The sequence below is a fragment of the Montipora foliosa genome, chromosome 4, assembly GCF_036669935.1.
Source record: "Montipora foliosa isolate CH-2021 chromosome 4, ASM3666993v2, whole genome shotgun sequence".
Taxonomy (NCBI): domain Eukaryota; kingdom Metazoa; phylum Cnidaria; class Anthozoa; order Scleractinia; family Acroporidae; genus Montipora; species Montipora foliosa.
This window is the reverse complement of record NC_090872.1, coordinates 14632324-14647323: the sequence shown is the minus strand read 5'-3', so window position 1 is coordinate 14647323 and position 15000 is coordinate 14632324. Positions and strand designations below refer to the sequence as shown.

General features: G+C 41.5%; 2 protein-coding genes across 2 annotated transcripts in view; one reads left to right on the top strand and one right to left on the bottom strand.

Moving 5' to 3' along the window:
• LOC137999972 (NAD(P) transhydrogenase, mitochondrial-like) overlaps nt 1-11044 on the top strand; it is a 21388-nt gene extending 10344 nt beyond the window's left edge. Inside the window, exons 9-16 of the mRNA XM_068846024.1 lie at nt 173-461; nt 798-1121; nt 2496-2684; nt 3497-3970; nt 4472-4738; nt 7607-7846; nt 9155-9333; nt 9799-11044. Coding sequence (XP_068702125.1) covers nt 173-461; nt 798-1121; nt 2496-2684; nt 3497-3970; nt 4472-4738; nt 7607-7846; nt 9155-9333; nt 9799-9948 — 2112 coding nt within the window. The 3' untranslated portion in view covers nt 9949-11044. The remainder of the gene's footprint in view (nt 1-172; nt 462-797; nt 1122-2495; nt 2685-3496; nt 3971-4471; nt 4739-7606; nt 7847-9154; nt 9334-9798) is intronic.
• A 146-nt stretch (nt 11045-11190) lies between these two features.
• Nucleotides 11191-15000, bottom strand: part of LOC137999973 (zinc metalloproteinase nas-4-like) — an 8348-nt gene continuing 4538 nt past the window's right edge. The window contains exons 5-9 of the mRNA XM_068846026.1: nt 14864-15000; nt 13529-13704; nt 13040-13180; nt 12243-12381; nt 11191-11606 (exon numbers count right to left, since the gene is read on the bottom strand). The exon at nt 14864-15000 is cut by the window's right edge and continues 91 nt beyond it. Of these exons, the coding sequence (XP_068702127.1) occupies nt 11602-11606; nt 12243-12381; nt 13040-13180; nt 13529-13704; nt 14864-15000 (598 nt within the window). The 3' untranslated portion in view covers nt 11191-11601. The remainder of the gene's footprint in view (nt 11607-12242; nt 12382-13039; nt 13181-13528; nt 13705-14863) is intronic.

The following is a 15000-nucleotide window of genomic DNA, read 5'->3' as shown; positions in this document are numbered from 1 at the left end:
GAAAGTATTACGAAAGTGAAGAAAAATCCGCATTAGATAACGTGCAGATATTGATATTAGTTTATATCTCATGAACTGTTAATGAATTTAAGGTCAACAAATAATTGTCTATGTTAAACACTCAAAGTGATGGGAGGTCACCCCATTAAAAAATAATTTTTTGTAACCTTAGATTATTGGATACACTGATCTACCAAGTCGCCTTCCAACCCAATCAAGTACTCTTTACGCCAATAATCTGACAAAGTACCTCCTATCTATGGGTGGGAAGGGAGAATTTGCAATTGATCTCAATGATGACGTTGTTCGTGGCTCCATTGTGCTTCAAGATGGCAAAATGATGTGGCCCCCTCCGCCCATTGAGATGCCAGCTCCTTCTGCACCCAAACAAAAAGGGTTGGTCAAACCACCAGAGCAAACACCTCTAGCAGCTGCTGCTTGGGAATCTGGCCTGACAACAGGTATGATATCTTGCCCACAAACAAGGTTTTTTAACAAGTAGAAGCACGGAAAAGTGTCCCTAAAACGATTATCACTTTGCAAAGTGCGATCGGAGGAAATGAGTACCTGAGGACTGCATGAACTTTCAACATTCAAAACCCCTTACTCGTATAAGTGCCACTGCCTCGGAGGATCTCTATCATTCAGTGAGGCTAACTTTTCTTCTGACTACCTAATCGCCACTCACAAGCGAATTAAAACCATTGCTTCAACTCTTAATTTATGGCCAGGTAGAATTGGTGCAATTTATGCAAATAATAAAAGTAATTGAGTTATAACTATGTTGCCTTTCACAGCTGGTCTAGGCTCACTTCTTGCTCTGGGAGTTGCCTCACCCAATCCTGCTTTTGCTACAATGGTGACTACCTTCTCGCTAGCTGGTGTGATTGGTTACAAAGTCGTGTGGGGCGTGACCCCTGCTCTCCACTCCCCCCTCATGTCTGTCACTAATGCCATATCAGGTATTACAGCAGCAGGGGGGCTGGTGTTGATGGGGGGCGCCTTGCTACCCAACAACACGGCTACTTCACTAGCAGCAGTCGCGACTCTGGTGTCGTCTATCAACATCACTGGTGGATTTATCATCACAAAGAGGATGTTGGATATGTTCAAGAGACCAGGTAGCTATGGAAACTCGTTCTCGTGATTGGCAGTCATTTGGCTCATCGATTTACTTAAAAAGAGTTCGATTTCTGAACACGATCTTTTTTCGTCCAAAATGGCCACGCGTTCTATGTTTTCTTGTTCAACTTTGCCGTGATAACGTTAGCAAACTCACACTTTACCATTCTGTGCAGAAAGTGTCTCTCTGTGAATTCGTGACAAGCGTTATATTGGTACGGCAGTATTTGTTTTCTTAAGGTGTCTCAACACAGTTTGTAAGCACTTATACTTCCATTTGTGCCATATTTCTGTAGTTTTTGCCTGGAAGCTCAAACTGGGTTACTGATAAGTGCTACCACGGAGGTTTATATTTTTGACAGTCAAAATGTGCTCTTTAGGCTGTTACCATGGTAATGCATTAGGATAAAACGAGGCCTAAAGGGTGCTCATGTCCTCATTATTTTATACAAAATTCAATCAGTTTTTCTTGGACATAATTTGCTCACTTAAAATAATAGAAATAAAGAACGTTTAACAGCTGTTATCATAGAATTTCAGCGGAGGGAGTTTTCATAATTCGCTGATAGACGTTTTCCAGTTTTCCCAAATTTCTGTCTGTTAAATTTCTGTTTTTTTTTTTTTTTTGGATAGATGACTCATTTCCAAATTTCTGCAAAATCCAATGACGGGTTTTCGAGAAATTTTGTAAAACAGCCAATGCGTGCGCGCAGCATTCGCTGGGTTCATCTGAAAGATTTTCACTTCCAAAACGGTATGGAAACGAATTCACATGGCATTTCCAAGACTATGACGAGAAGGGAAAAAAAACAGTTTTTTGCCATACTCGCCATATTTGTTTTGTTTAAAAAAAAAATCCGCACCGGCCTTCAATGAATGCCACTGACCGAGGAAAAAGTGTGTCCAGCCAACTTAACACCATGGGTTGTGTTTGAGCTGTATATTATTCGTGCGTGAAGTCCGCTTCCCTTCCTGTGGCTTTTATGACAAGCCAAATCCTCGGTCTTTTGTTCGGTAACCAGAAAGAAAAAAAGCTTCTGGTTTGGAGTTTGGCACTGAGTATCTTATTTTATGGAAAAAAAAATACACGGTACCCAGTTATTGCAACTGGTCTCGCGATTGGTTAAGAAAACAGTGGACATAAATGAACATACAAAAGAAATAATTGACTTGGACACTTAACACGGAGTGTCCTATACTCGATGCAATGGAATGAAAAGTTGCAAGAATTTTATGGTATCCGAAAAAAGAGATCGGCGTTCCCAGGTTTGTATGATTTTCTTTGGACCACAAGCAGGGAACTGCGGAGCTAGACTCGACAACGACGAAGTGGTCACCTTTGGTGGTAATGTCGCTTTGTTTTTTTTCCTCAGGGGACCCTCCAGAGTACACTTATCTATATGCCATACCCGCAGTCGCTGTTCTTGGTGGATATGCCGCTGGTAAGATCGCAGGCTATCCTGATATGGATCAGATGGCTTACTTGGCCTCGTCTCTGTGCTGTGTTGGTGCGCTTGGTGGCCTCTCAACCCAAACATCAGCCAGACAAGGAAATGCCCTCGGTAAGTCAGCGTAAATTCGTCATTGCCCAGTTTAAATATATATCTAAAATATATACATGTTATAGGTATAAAATATAATAAACTTATTCTCGCATTTTGATTGGTTCTTGCTTATGATCTATTAGAGGACAGACGCACGATTGACGTCGTTCTTACCACATTTTGACGTCATCTGTGATCTATTACTGAACAGACGCACGGCAACATGGAATCTATTTGTTAAATATATGTAAAATATGTATTTCAAATATATCAAATTTGTATCATATATCTAAAACAATTTATTGAGTAGGTACTGGGCTAAAAGAAATTTCTCTATAGCGCGCAAAAACTAAGTTAATCGGTTGGAACTAAAACTAACTTGGAAATTTCCTTGAAGAATTTATTTCAGAGTTTTCAAGGGGATCGAGTTATGATACAAGTTTTTTTCCGTGATGGAAACTGTTAATTTATTGAGGAAGAGACTGAGTTTGTCTTCAGCTTCACATTAATGACAAAACGTTCTCTCCACGGGCGCAGAGACATGCCTCATAAATGGCTGGATGTTATACCTCGAAGCAAAGACGCGTCGCGAGATACAATGCATGCCATCAAACCGCTATCTTGGGGCCTTCTATGAAAAATCGTACACCAACATCGAAGATCACGGGTAAAAATGAAAATGAAATGACTGAACGAACAGTTACAACTACAACAAGCTATAACTTGCTTGAAGAGTTTGCCAGATAATTTCAGCTGCCACACAGCGACGAACATTTTAACGGATTAGATCAGGAAAGTGGCATCGTAGTAATTTAATTATTGTTTTCTAGGTATCATTGGTATAGGGGTGGGCATGGGAGCAACAATGGGAGCCCTTGCACCTTCTCATGATGTGTTGACCCAGATGGCAGCCATGATGGGTGTCGGAGGTACCATAGGCGCTATCATATCAAGCCGCATCGCGGTCAGCGACCTTCCTCAGCTTGTCGCAGCCTTCCACAGTTTTGTGGGTCTTGCTGCTGTTCTAACCGCCATTGCTAAGTACCTTGCTGATGTGGATCTCTTTGCCGATGACCCCGCTGGTAATGTCCATAAAGCAGCGATCTTTCTGGGCACTTTTATTGGCGGTGTGACCTTCACTGGATCCCTTGTGGCGTTTGGAAAGCTCCACGGCTTGCTAGATTCCCGCGCGCTCAGTCTACCGGGGAAAAATCTGCTGAATGTTGGCATGGCGCTGGCCAATGTTGGAGCAATGGGTTGGTTTATGGCTACTGATAGTGCTGCTGTAGGAATACCCATGTTGGGTAAGTATTGAGATCAACATTCTGTTCAGAGAACAGGAGATGAATGATTGTAAATGGCAGTAAGTACATCCATATTAAACTAAAGGGTTAAGTTGACTGTTGTGATGATAGAAATACTCAAGTTTGATTGAGTGATAAACAAGTGATACAGAGCCCTTAACGATTGCAGTTAGAAACTTGCCATGCAGGTAAATGTTAAGAAAATGCTCAGAAAGAAAATTCCCCACACCTCAGAGGCAGCATTTTTAATCCACTTTAAGGTTCAAGAATCGCTGCTCCTGTGCACCGTTCGTGATCTAGGTGCCTTTGTCATGGACGCTTTTCAAGGAAGGCTGATTCTCTCACAACACTTTCTTGTCTATGAAACACGATGACCATGACTATGATATTGTCTTTCGAGTGAGAATCCAGCCCTCCGGTGCCTTAACCACTATTGCTCGAACTTCTACTGTTGTACTTCAGAAAATATGAATTTGAGAAATGTTTCTCTTTGGCTTCTAGGGACCACAGCTGCACTGTCTTCCATTATGGGTGTTCACATGACTGCATCAATCGGTGGTGCTGACATGCCTGTGGTCATAACAGTTCTCAACAGCTACAGTGGCTGGGCTCTCTGTGCCGAGGGTTTCATGTTAAATAACGATTTACTCACCATTGTTGGAGCACTTGTCGGCTTTTCCGGAGGCATCTTGTCCTACATCATGTGCAAAGCTATGAACAGATCTCTGGCCAACGTGCTGTTTGGCGGGTACGGCACTTTATCTACCGGTAAGTCACTAAGTAATTCTGTTCTTTCCCGAACTAACAGATAAACAACTGCAAGATAGAGGTATTTTTCACTGAATAGAATTGTGATCAGACGAATATTTTATGCTCGTGAAGCCGTTGGATGCGACGAGCAGGCGCAACTAAGTTGTTTCGTGCGAGTCTCTGTTTCTAACCCCCCCCCCCCCCCCCATTGGTAACTTTTACTTCGGTTTCCAAATTCCTTTGTTTCTCTGATGCGGATCGCTACTGTCAATACCCAAACAGATTTTTGGCCCGTTTTGTATCTATCGTGGACAAGCTTGGTTGTACGCGACCCAAATAAACTGTCCCAAATACTTGATTCTCACCAATTAAGTCATAATTTATCCGGCCTCCGGAAAGCCCGATAAAACTTTGCGCAGACAGTTACGAAACGGTTGGGAAAAACTCCGAATTTGTGTGGATACGGTTCGCCATTGAAGCCTTGAGGATTTCTCGTGAAGAGAATGTGTGAAATAGCTGGACAATTAATATTTTGTATCTACTTTAACGAGAATGGTCATCCTGTTATTGAGATAAAACTAACACTTGAATTGTTGTTCCTGGATGCATATGTGATCTATTAGAAATACTTTGTCTGTTTTGTCTCGCCCTTCCCCTCATAAACTATTCATGGTTTTACAAAGATATGAACTTTTCGTGATTTTTCATGGTGTTTATTCAGCACGAAAACTGTACAAACCATTTTGCGAGAAGAAGCAGAACTGAAGTCGCCAAAACACCAATTTATTTGGCAAGTTACAATGTTTCCTTACAGATCTTAAATTTATGCTGGTCATGTAAATTTCTAGTCCTGTCGTATCAAAGATGGGCCTCATTTTTTTATTTTCAATTCAGTTTCTTTACCATTTTCGTCTCAACAGTTTCTTCGGCCTCCTTTCCCACTAAACTTTTCTGCTGTTCGTTTCCTTCGCTTTCCATGATCGCTCTCGCTTTGCCCACTTGCAACACTGTTTGCTTTTCTGGTCCGTGCCTTTGTCTCCTGCCCTCTCCCCACCCCGGAAGTTCCCTCCGATGGCTTTTTGTTCCTTTTTTGAAGCACGGGGTCACTGGCAAAAGCAGTTGAGCCTTCCCCTAACCGCTTGGAAGCTCTGGTCACGTGCCTTCGCCTAAGTACCGTTTCGACTGTTTCCGGTTGCTCGCGGTGGTAATCTGCACTGTACGACTTCTTCAATGGTCGCGATTGGCCGGCGTTTGGCTCCAACAGCACAGGAGGGTCGATCAGAGGTTTTAGGGTGAAAACAGAAGTCGAGTTGTTTCCGGCGTTGCTAGTCTCCTTGTGCAACGATTCATCGAAAAGGAACTGGAGGGAGGATTTTTCGCTAAAGTCAGTTTCATCGGTTTTCATGGAGTGGTCAGAGTCTTCTTTTGGTTCAGTTTCAGTCGGTTGAACTTCGGCGAAGAGAATCTCCAGCGACGACTTGTCGCTGTTGTCTGACGCTTTCTCCGCCAATAAATTTTCAGCCGATTGGTTATCGATCGAATCAGAAGGTTCATCAGCTTTCGGTGAAATTTCTCCTGTTGAAGATTCTTCCTTTATGAAACCGCTGGATTCTGGTTTGTTTTCTTCAAACAACGTTTGCAGAGAAGAAGCTCTTTCGTCTTCTTGAGAACTGCTACCATCCCTCAGACGGTACTTTTCGTTTGCGATTTCTTTAACCAATACCCAATCGTCTTCAGTAACCGTTGAGTCATCGTACAATATTATTACGTTGTTGATTGGTGGGGATTGTTCTTCGGATCCACCCCAAACAAGATTTGAAAACGAGGAGAACATTGTCTCTAAACTGGCCTCATTTGTTGGTTAGGTTTTAACGCGCGCCATATTTCTTGTGCTTCGGTGATGTCATAATTGTGTGCTTATGACGTTTCGTTTCTAATGAGTACTCGCAAAGAAGATTCTTTGGCGCCACCCGCAGCAAACGGCATTGGAAATTTCGGTGCAGAGGATTTAGTCGCCTAGTTTCGGTTTTTCGGTTTGCGCATCCAGTCGGAAATCTACACTTTTTGATGTAGATCTTAACAAGTGTTATTGAAATCCAAAAAGAAAATTGGGGGTAACACGCATTTTTCAAAGATAATTGATGAATAATATTTGTAAAAAAGCTTTAAAATACAAAGCGATGTGAGGCGTTCTTTCTCAAATTGAAGCCTAATTATCTCCCAAAAATGCATGGTTATCCCCAATTTTCTTTTTGGATATCAAGAGTACTAACTAAGATCTACTTTCTCCGGATAGTTTTAAACCGCGCAAAAATATCACTGTATTAGTAAGCGTCACCAGTAGATTCGCGCTAGTGGAATAATTGTTTTATTAAAAACGCCCCCAAAATATAGAAAACTAGACTACAATAAAAATAAAAAGACCCAAAAAATCACGCATATGCTTGCCGTGTTTGTAGATCATGGTATAATGGCTCATAACCCATGATGGCTTAGCCAATAAAAACTCCCGAATTGCATTATCCAATGATCCAGTTTTTAATAATTGTGAATAGATCATTTTCGAATTCTCACGGCTGGACTGGATCTAGCATGGAATGGAGACTAATGCGGGCAAATCTTTTCAAATGCAAATTAATTTGCCCCCATTATCCTCGATTTCATGCTAGATCCAGTCAAACCGTTAGAATATGAGACTAGCCTATTGTGTTATGTTCAGCTGTTGCCTTTATGTCACAGCGCCTGTCGATTTCTCCCTAAAAATCATTATCAAACGGTATTATTTCAATTTTGTTTCCGTTTCACTTTATCTTCCTGCAACTATTTTCCCACCCCATTAATGCCACGATTCCTCAAGAAAGCTTTGTATTTTGTTTATTTTCATAGGCACAGGAACACGAGAGAAGATAACAGGTAGCCACACAGAAATCAATGCCGACGGTGCTGTAGAAATGCTTACCACCGCTCAAAATGTCATAATCACCCCTGGCTATGGATTGGCCGTAGCTAAAGCTCAATACGCCATTGCTGACATGGTAAAAACCCTTAAGGAAAGAGGACTTAACGTACGATTCGGGATTCACCCCGTTGCGGGACGTATGCCTGGACAACTCAACGTTTTGCTGGGTAAGTTTTTGTTTTAGCCCATTCTTTTCGTGTTTTTTTTTTCCGTCTGACCTCGGTAAAAAATATTTTCGCCTTCTTATGTACTTTCACTGCAAAACAATGGTATTGTGAAATCCCCTGCGTAAGCGGTCGAAATTATTGAACGGCCTCTCGTAGGAAAGTAAGGGGAAGCAAGGGTCTTCGAGATATCGCTTGCTGTTTCCATGGTGAGCATTGGATGTTTTGCTCCGATTCGATCTCCTACTCGACGTAATTTGTGGGTTGTGTTTGTTGGCTCTCTGTATCTGCACAGGGAGGTTTTTTTCCCGTGCAGTCCAGTTTTCTCCTTACACCAAAAACCAGCAGTTGAATTTATCTGCTTTGACATGATATTAAAAGGTTATTTAACAATTATTCCATGTGCGCGGGTTGAGTATGAGTTGGCTATGACCAATCTCATATCCGACAAGCGCGAATGGAATAATCGTTTTATTAAATTCCTTAAACTCGAAAAGTTTGGAAGTACGAAATACGAGCGAAATCGAAAAACCTTGATGAAGATGTGATGTTGTGTAATACCTGGTGGTCAGACAGACGCAGGCTTATCACAAAAACATTTCTTACCTTTTCGCGTACTTCTAAACGTCGAAATTGATCCAAACTTTCCACTAAAAGGTTTTTTTTGCTTTATTCAGAGAGAAATTTCGCTTGCCGGCGAAAATAATTTAGTAACGCGTAGCTCAATCATTTTCCATATAAGGTCAAACTAAGGTATATCAGCTGATAACCGAGATTGAGTGAACCAATCAGAGCACGAGAAGTGCATTAACTGAGGTTGAGAATTTAATAATCATATTTATCGTAGTAAAGTGCGATGATGATCAAGCATTCTCGTTTGTTTCACGATGTAGTCACTTGTAATGTAGATCGCGACGCAACGGAGCATCATGCTCGAAAGGCGATGCGTATCGGATCGACCTCATCTTCTGATGAAGACGAAGATTGTGCAGTCGAAACGTCGCGAACTGCATCGCAAATCGAGAGACAAACGAAAATCATTGATCATTATTAACAACGTTAAATAACCAAATTTCAGGTTCTGTAGAAAATGTCTGCTCTCAAGGAAAAAAAAATTTCTTTCTCCTTTTCTGGTGACGTTCACGTCAGTTTCATTCTGGGATAACGTGAACACTTTTGTCGTATTTTAAGGTAGAAATAGAATATTGCATCAAGGGAAACTTTTATTTTGAGACGACGTTCTCGTTACCTTTCCATCGTTCTTGATAGCTTAAATGCGGCTAACGTTTTTTACCCGGTTTCGTTTCACAGCGGAGGCTGGGGTGCCGTATGACATTGTGCTGGAAATGGACGAAATTAACGAGGACTTCTCGGAAACAGACCTCGCTTTAGTGATAGGCGCGAACGACACGGTAAATTCTGCTGCGCAGGACGATCCGAATTCTGTAATCGCTGGCATGCCTGTTTTGGAAGTCTGGAAAGCGAAACAGGTAAGTGACTGGACGGTTTTCTACTGGTTTTCAAGCGAGTAATACCATCGGAGCTTTTGGAGAAAAGCTTACTATCCTTTAATTGGTGTTTTAGCCCCACAAGTCCCACTTCTTTCCCCCAGTGAGAGGTAATTATTGGTCCGAGCAGTGTGTCATTCGTTTACGATGCAGTTATTAAAAAGGAGCTCGAGAAGAATTGTTTTTTGATCGACGGAATTGCAACAGGAAGTATTCATCCTTGGTGCTTGTGTTTTCCCTAATTTTCAAACAATTCGTATCCATGCGAGTATCGAGCCTCAGGATTGCACACGTGTTAGAGTCAAGCTTATGCTGAAAGGAAAAACTCCTCACTTCCAATAACCGACTGTTGTTAAAAGACTCCAACTAAACCCTGTTCGGGTTCAGGCTTTAGACAGCCTTTTATTTGGCAATGTACCAAATTTAATCGCGTTTTTTGATTGACAGGTGATCGTAATGAAGCGTACGCTGGGCACTGGGTACGCGGACGTGGATAATCCTGTCTTCTACAAAGAGAACACTTCGATGTTGCTAGGTGATGCCAAGACCATGTGCGATACTCTGCTTAACAAAGTTAGGGAGCACTATGGCAGTTAACTAGTGGTACAATTAGTCTCTGAAAAAGAACTTTTTTTCTCAATTCAGCACTATAATTTAGCTCTATTTTTAGTATGAATTTGGAAACCAATAAGCACTTTCAGCACAGCAAGTTGAATAGCGCCTCAAGATATAAGCTTAACAAGGAAAGTAATCGTTCAGTGAAAGCGGCATTCATTTAAGCCGGTATCTTTTCCATCCTCTCAGAAAAATAACAACAACATCGTGCAATGCCAAATACGATGCCTTTAGAGATTGTTAGCATACGGCGGTGAATGTGTTCGCTTTAACGTGGTTCCCAACAATTTATTTCCTTGATAATTCATCCGAACTGTCCACACAGTAGATTGGTCAGAATAATCGCAAAGTTCTTTCGAGGTGTGGCGCGAGACTTTTTCAAATGAAGCTTTCAAGCAGTCATTACTTTCTAATGATCTTCTTATTCCAGTTACATGAGTGTGTTTATATGAGGCCTGTCAGTTTCTCTTTTATCCAGGATTCGTAAGTAATGATGGACGCTCAATTTTAATCAACGTTACGAAGTGTCCCGAGAAGTCTAAGGGCCGATTTACACGGTGAGATTTTGGCGCATGCGACAAGCTTATGACAGGCCTACGACATGTTTTACGATTGTCGCAGCGTTTTAAAACATGTTTTAACGTGCTACGACATTTTCTCTGACGTACACGACAATCGCAAACGAGTTGTAAGCCTGTCGTAAGCATGTCGCATGCGACAAAAATCGTACAGTGTAAATCGGCCTTAAGAGTCCACTTCGTAATTAGCATCTTTTTTTCCTTTTTTCCTTATGTTTTCGTCACCGTTGTGTGTGCATCTGGAACTTGAACATGGCTAGAGGAGTAGATTCGGGGATTTCCTTTTGTGATGTTAACAGTGAAAAGGACACTTCGTGACGCTAAAGAATTCAGCGCTCACATAATTACTTGTAATCGCACGGGCTTCTAGTTTCATTCTAATGTGTCCAAACTATCCTGGTGTGCTTTGTGTTGAATCTAACCTCATCCCTAAGTGGGATGCTATTTTAGAGATTGCAGTTGTACAATAAAGAGTGCCCCGTGAAGGATCGTTCACATAATTTGGTGTGTCACTTCATGCCGGGGTTCCGAAGTCTGTGACAGTGCCCGTGACAGTGTCCGTGACAGTGTCCGTGACAGTGTCTGTGACAGTGTCCGCCGTTCTTTGTTGCGTTGTGTTTAAGGGTTTGGAGTTGTTTCCATCGTTCCTCCGGCAAACTGACATTTCCTTTTACTTCAACTGACCAAAACCTCCACAACAGAGCCGGAACAAGGATTCAGAAGGGGCCAGGAATCTGATCTCTGTTTTTTTTTACCAACAGTAAGACCACTTGACTCAGAACGAGGAAGTCCAATTTTTCAAATGAATCTTATGGAAGTAACCATTGCAATAACTTTCCAAGCTAACCGTTTTTAGATTTGAGCTTAAACGAAAAGGAAAAAAATTGTGTCGTAACTGACCCCGGACAATCAAATGAACTTATCGCTAGTGAAATACATTTAAGACAATTCTTAGTCTGATTAGCTCAGTAATTCAAGAGCAAAACAATCCAGAATACTCTATTGAAAAGTCGTTCAAGTCTCTAGAACGCCATGCACAAGAGTCGGCTCGTAGACCTCAAGCTGAAACGAAAAACGAACAGTCTACTTAGTTTTGATTTTAGTGTACTTATGTTTCCTTATTCTTGCTTGGGCCAAAATTTGACCCATTCTAACTTTGATTGTCTTTATTTGAGAGAAGTAAACTCGGCGTGATTTGCACTTCATTTCGGGCTGTGCACATTCGACCTAGCGGGATATAACAAATAACTCGTAATGAGAGGCGAAAGTAGCCTAACCTTTAATTTCGACTAATATACCCTTGCCCGAGCGTGACAAAGTTGATTTACAGTGGCTTACAAACGAACACTGATATGTTCACTGTGCATATCATTAATATCTAACTCTGGCCTAGAAAGTAGAGTTCTCTGTTGAGTACTTTTTCTGTTTCATACACTCTTTATTCTTTTTTTAAACTTGCAATCGAAGCGTGCTGAGTGGAGGCTTTTGCGGTGCCGTCGGCAATGCCAACTTCTCGTCAAGTCTGCATAAATTAAAATAAGACGCACAACGTCTTAATCAACCCTTTGACACCCAAACCGGCGAGACTTAGTATTTTACTCTGTCTAACGTCAGACGATTTTACTTGTCAATGGGGAACCCCTGGGAGTCAATGGGTTAATCCCCCACTGAAAAACTATGTTCCATTAAGATACATACCGTCACAGCCGCATATTTCCACTCTGAGGCAGATCTCGTTGTACCAGCGTTTGGGCTCAAACCGGACATATCGCGCGGTGAAAGGGACTGGTGCTTGATTAAACTTCGCTGAATTCGTGTCGAAGTTGGCATTCAGCACCTTGAAATTTCAAACGAAAGAAAATATGAAGTTTGATCCAACAATATATTTTTTTTAACATGTAAAAATGTTAACCTAAGTAACTGAGACGCCATGTGGAAAGCTTGATTGCGACGCTGCACGTGCGAATTGCACGTGCGTCGGTTGGGTATGAACGGGTACATTTCTTTAATGACCAAATTTAAGGCTTTGTTAGGGCGGGGAGTACGAGACCCTCGCGATTAACTGTTTCTATAACAGGGGGTGCTGAAATACTTCGAATCATGGACAGTTCGGAAAAAAAAAAGTCCAAACGAACGGATTGCCCTTACGCGATTTGAAGTATTTAGACGGCTTTCTCGTGAGCGCATGCTCTAGAAAAGACTGGAAAAGACAACACCGAGATCACTGTTGCAGTTTGTGCACAACTTATACAACGAACAAGTTGGAACGGATTGTGATAACGCTTCATACGGCTAGACGGTTCACATAATATTCTCGTTATCGAAGCAAAGAAAATGCGACGTATTTTACTTTTGAATGCATGCACAAGAAAGCTCCAGAGAAGAGCGACGACATGGCTGTGTTATTATATTGAAGAATCGTCCACTGTCTTTCTCATTGGAACAGCTTAAAGCTGTCAAATACTAATTAACACGGAAAACTTTGGTTTTTTTACCTTCCCATTGAACGCTTGATACCAATTACTCTGATCCAAACGTCCCCACACAACAAGATTTGTAGTCCATGCGCTCAGGAAGACGTCCAGCTTTCCTTGCGTTGCAATTCCTGTCACTGTCTTCTTTCCTCCTAAGTCCACCTGCACAATTAAGTACCATTGCCTTTGCATAATATTAAAAACCAACTAAGAAGTGATTAGGTTTAGTCACAATGTTAAACCCAGGGTCTCTCACTTCCAGTTCCTTCTTGTGTCCAGTAAAAGATCCCGGACGCGGCTGGCTGTCAATGTGATTAAAAAAATGATTATAAAGCATGGAGCAGTTGTTAGAGTTGTGAAATCGTTGCTGCAAAAGAAGCACGCACAAGTTCCTCAGTTTTTTTTTTTTTACGTGTTGTGAGTAACTGAAAGCAGGGTCTTTGGCCGACAAGAGAGGAAAGAAAGAGAGAATCTGTATTTGAGGCGGGAAAATATTTTACTTCAGGTCACCTGGAGCCATTCTCCTTGTTGGTTGCTCTGTTTTGCGCACCACGCACCATTTCCCTGTGCGCTGGCTCCCATGTGTAACCTCCCCTGGTTTGGTTCGTGGTATAATTTATATGAACTGGCTGTTATCTGTGAGTCCGGTATCTTGAAACTTTCCATGCCAAGAGCTTTGAAGCAACCTATGCATCAATTAATCCGTATAAGATATTTGATCACTTAAGATCATCAGCACTTGCTTATGCATTACTTTTCTTTGGTGTTTGGCTTTACTTTAAGTCATTTCCGATCCAACCAGGATAAAAAAAAGAGCTTTTTATATGGATGTTGCCGGTAACATTCACTTATCATAAATGAGGGTGACAGCCAATAGAAACCCAGCATCCAGGTCACATGCATAAATAAGACCCCTGTAAATCCCAATACAGCTCCAACTTGCCGAATGACAATTCTATATATTTAAGCATGCATATCACCCATTCATTTCACAAGTTAGATTTGTATTCGCGGTGACCCGTGTAGGATTTATGATGGTCTTCCCACCCAAACAACCTACAATTTGATAATAGTTGTTTGATTCACTTGATTTCTCTTCAGTGTCCTCAATTACTGCCCCGGAGCTAAATGACACTTAAAGTTCATTAAAGTTCATTATTAAGATATGAAAAATAGAGCGATTTTCAACTGAGTGTCGTAAAACCAAAACCAAAGTAATTACTTTGGCCGATCAAAAACGACGGAGACAATCCAGTAAACCAATCAAAACTTGAAGTAATTACACGTAGCCGGCACAAAACGCGGGAAAATGTGCACGCGCGAGCCACGATTGGTTTTGGTTTCACTTCTGATTGGTTCAAAAATTGGCGCGAGAACTTTGAACCAATCACTGAGTGAAGTAATCATAAACCAAAGCAAATTCGCTAATTACTTTCGACACTCAATTGAAAACCACTCTAAATTAAAGCGATGTAATACGCGTTGTGAATTACGCTTACCAGGGAGTATGGATAGCGTTGTGGTGATTGCACTCGCTTCCCATGCACCAATGTGGCCTGTGTTCGATTCCGGACTCGTGGCCACATGTGGGTTAAATTTGTTGTAGTTTTTTTACACTGCTCCGAGAGGTTTTTCTCCGAGTCCTCCGGTTCCCCCTCTCCTCAAAAACCAACATTATTTCTAAATTCCAATTCAATCGGGTGCAGGACCTCCCTGAAAACCACTTCCGCGTGAGTGGAGCTTCATGGGTAAATATCATTAATTATTTATTGATATTATTGCTAAAATAAGGAACGCGTGCGATAATTAAAAAAGATATGAAAAATAAAAGAAGTTTCTACTCACTTGAGTGCCCAGTACAGCTATACAGCAAGTTAATCTGGGCTTTGTCTATTTTTGAAAGGCCAACTGTATTTCCCAAGTGCACATAACTTCCAGCACGGGCCTCTATCGTGTTGAAACCGTTTTTACTAAAGGCGTGT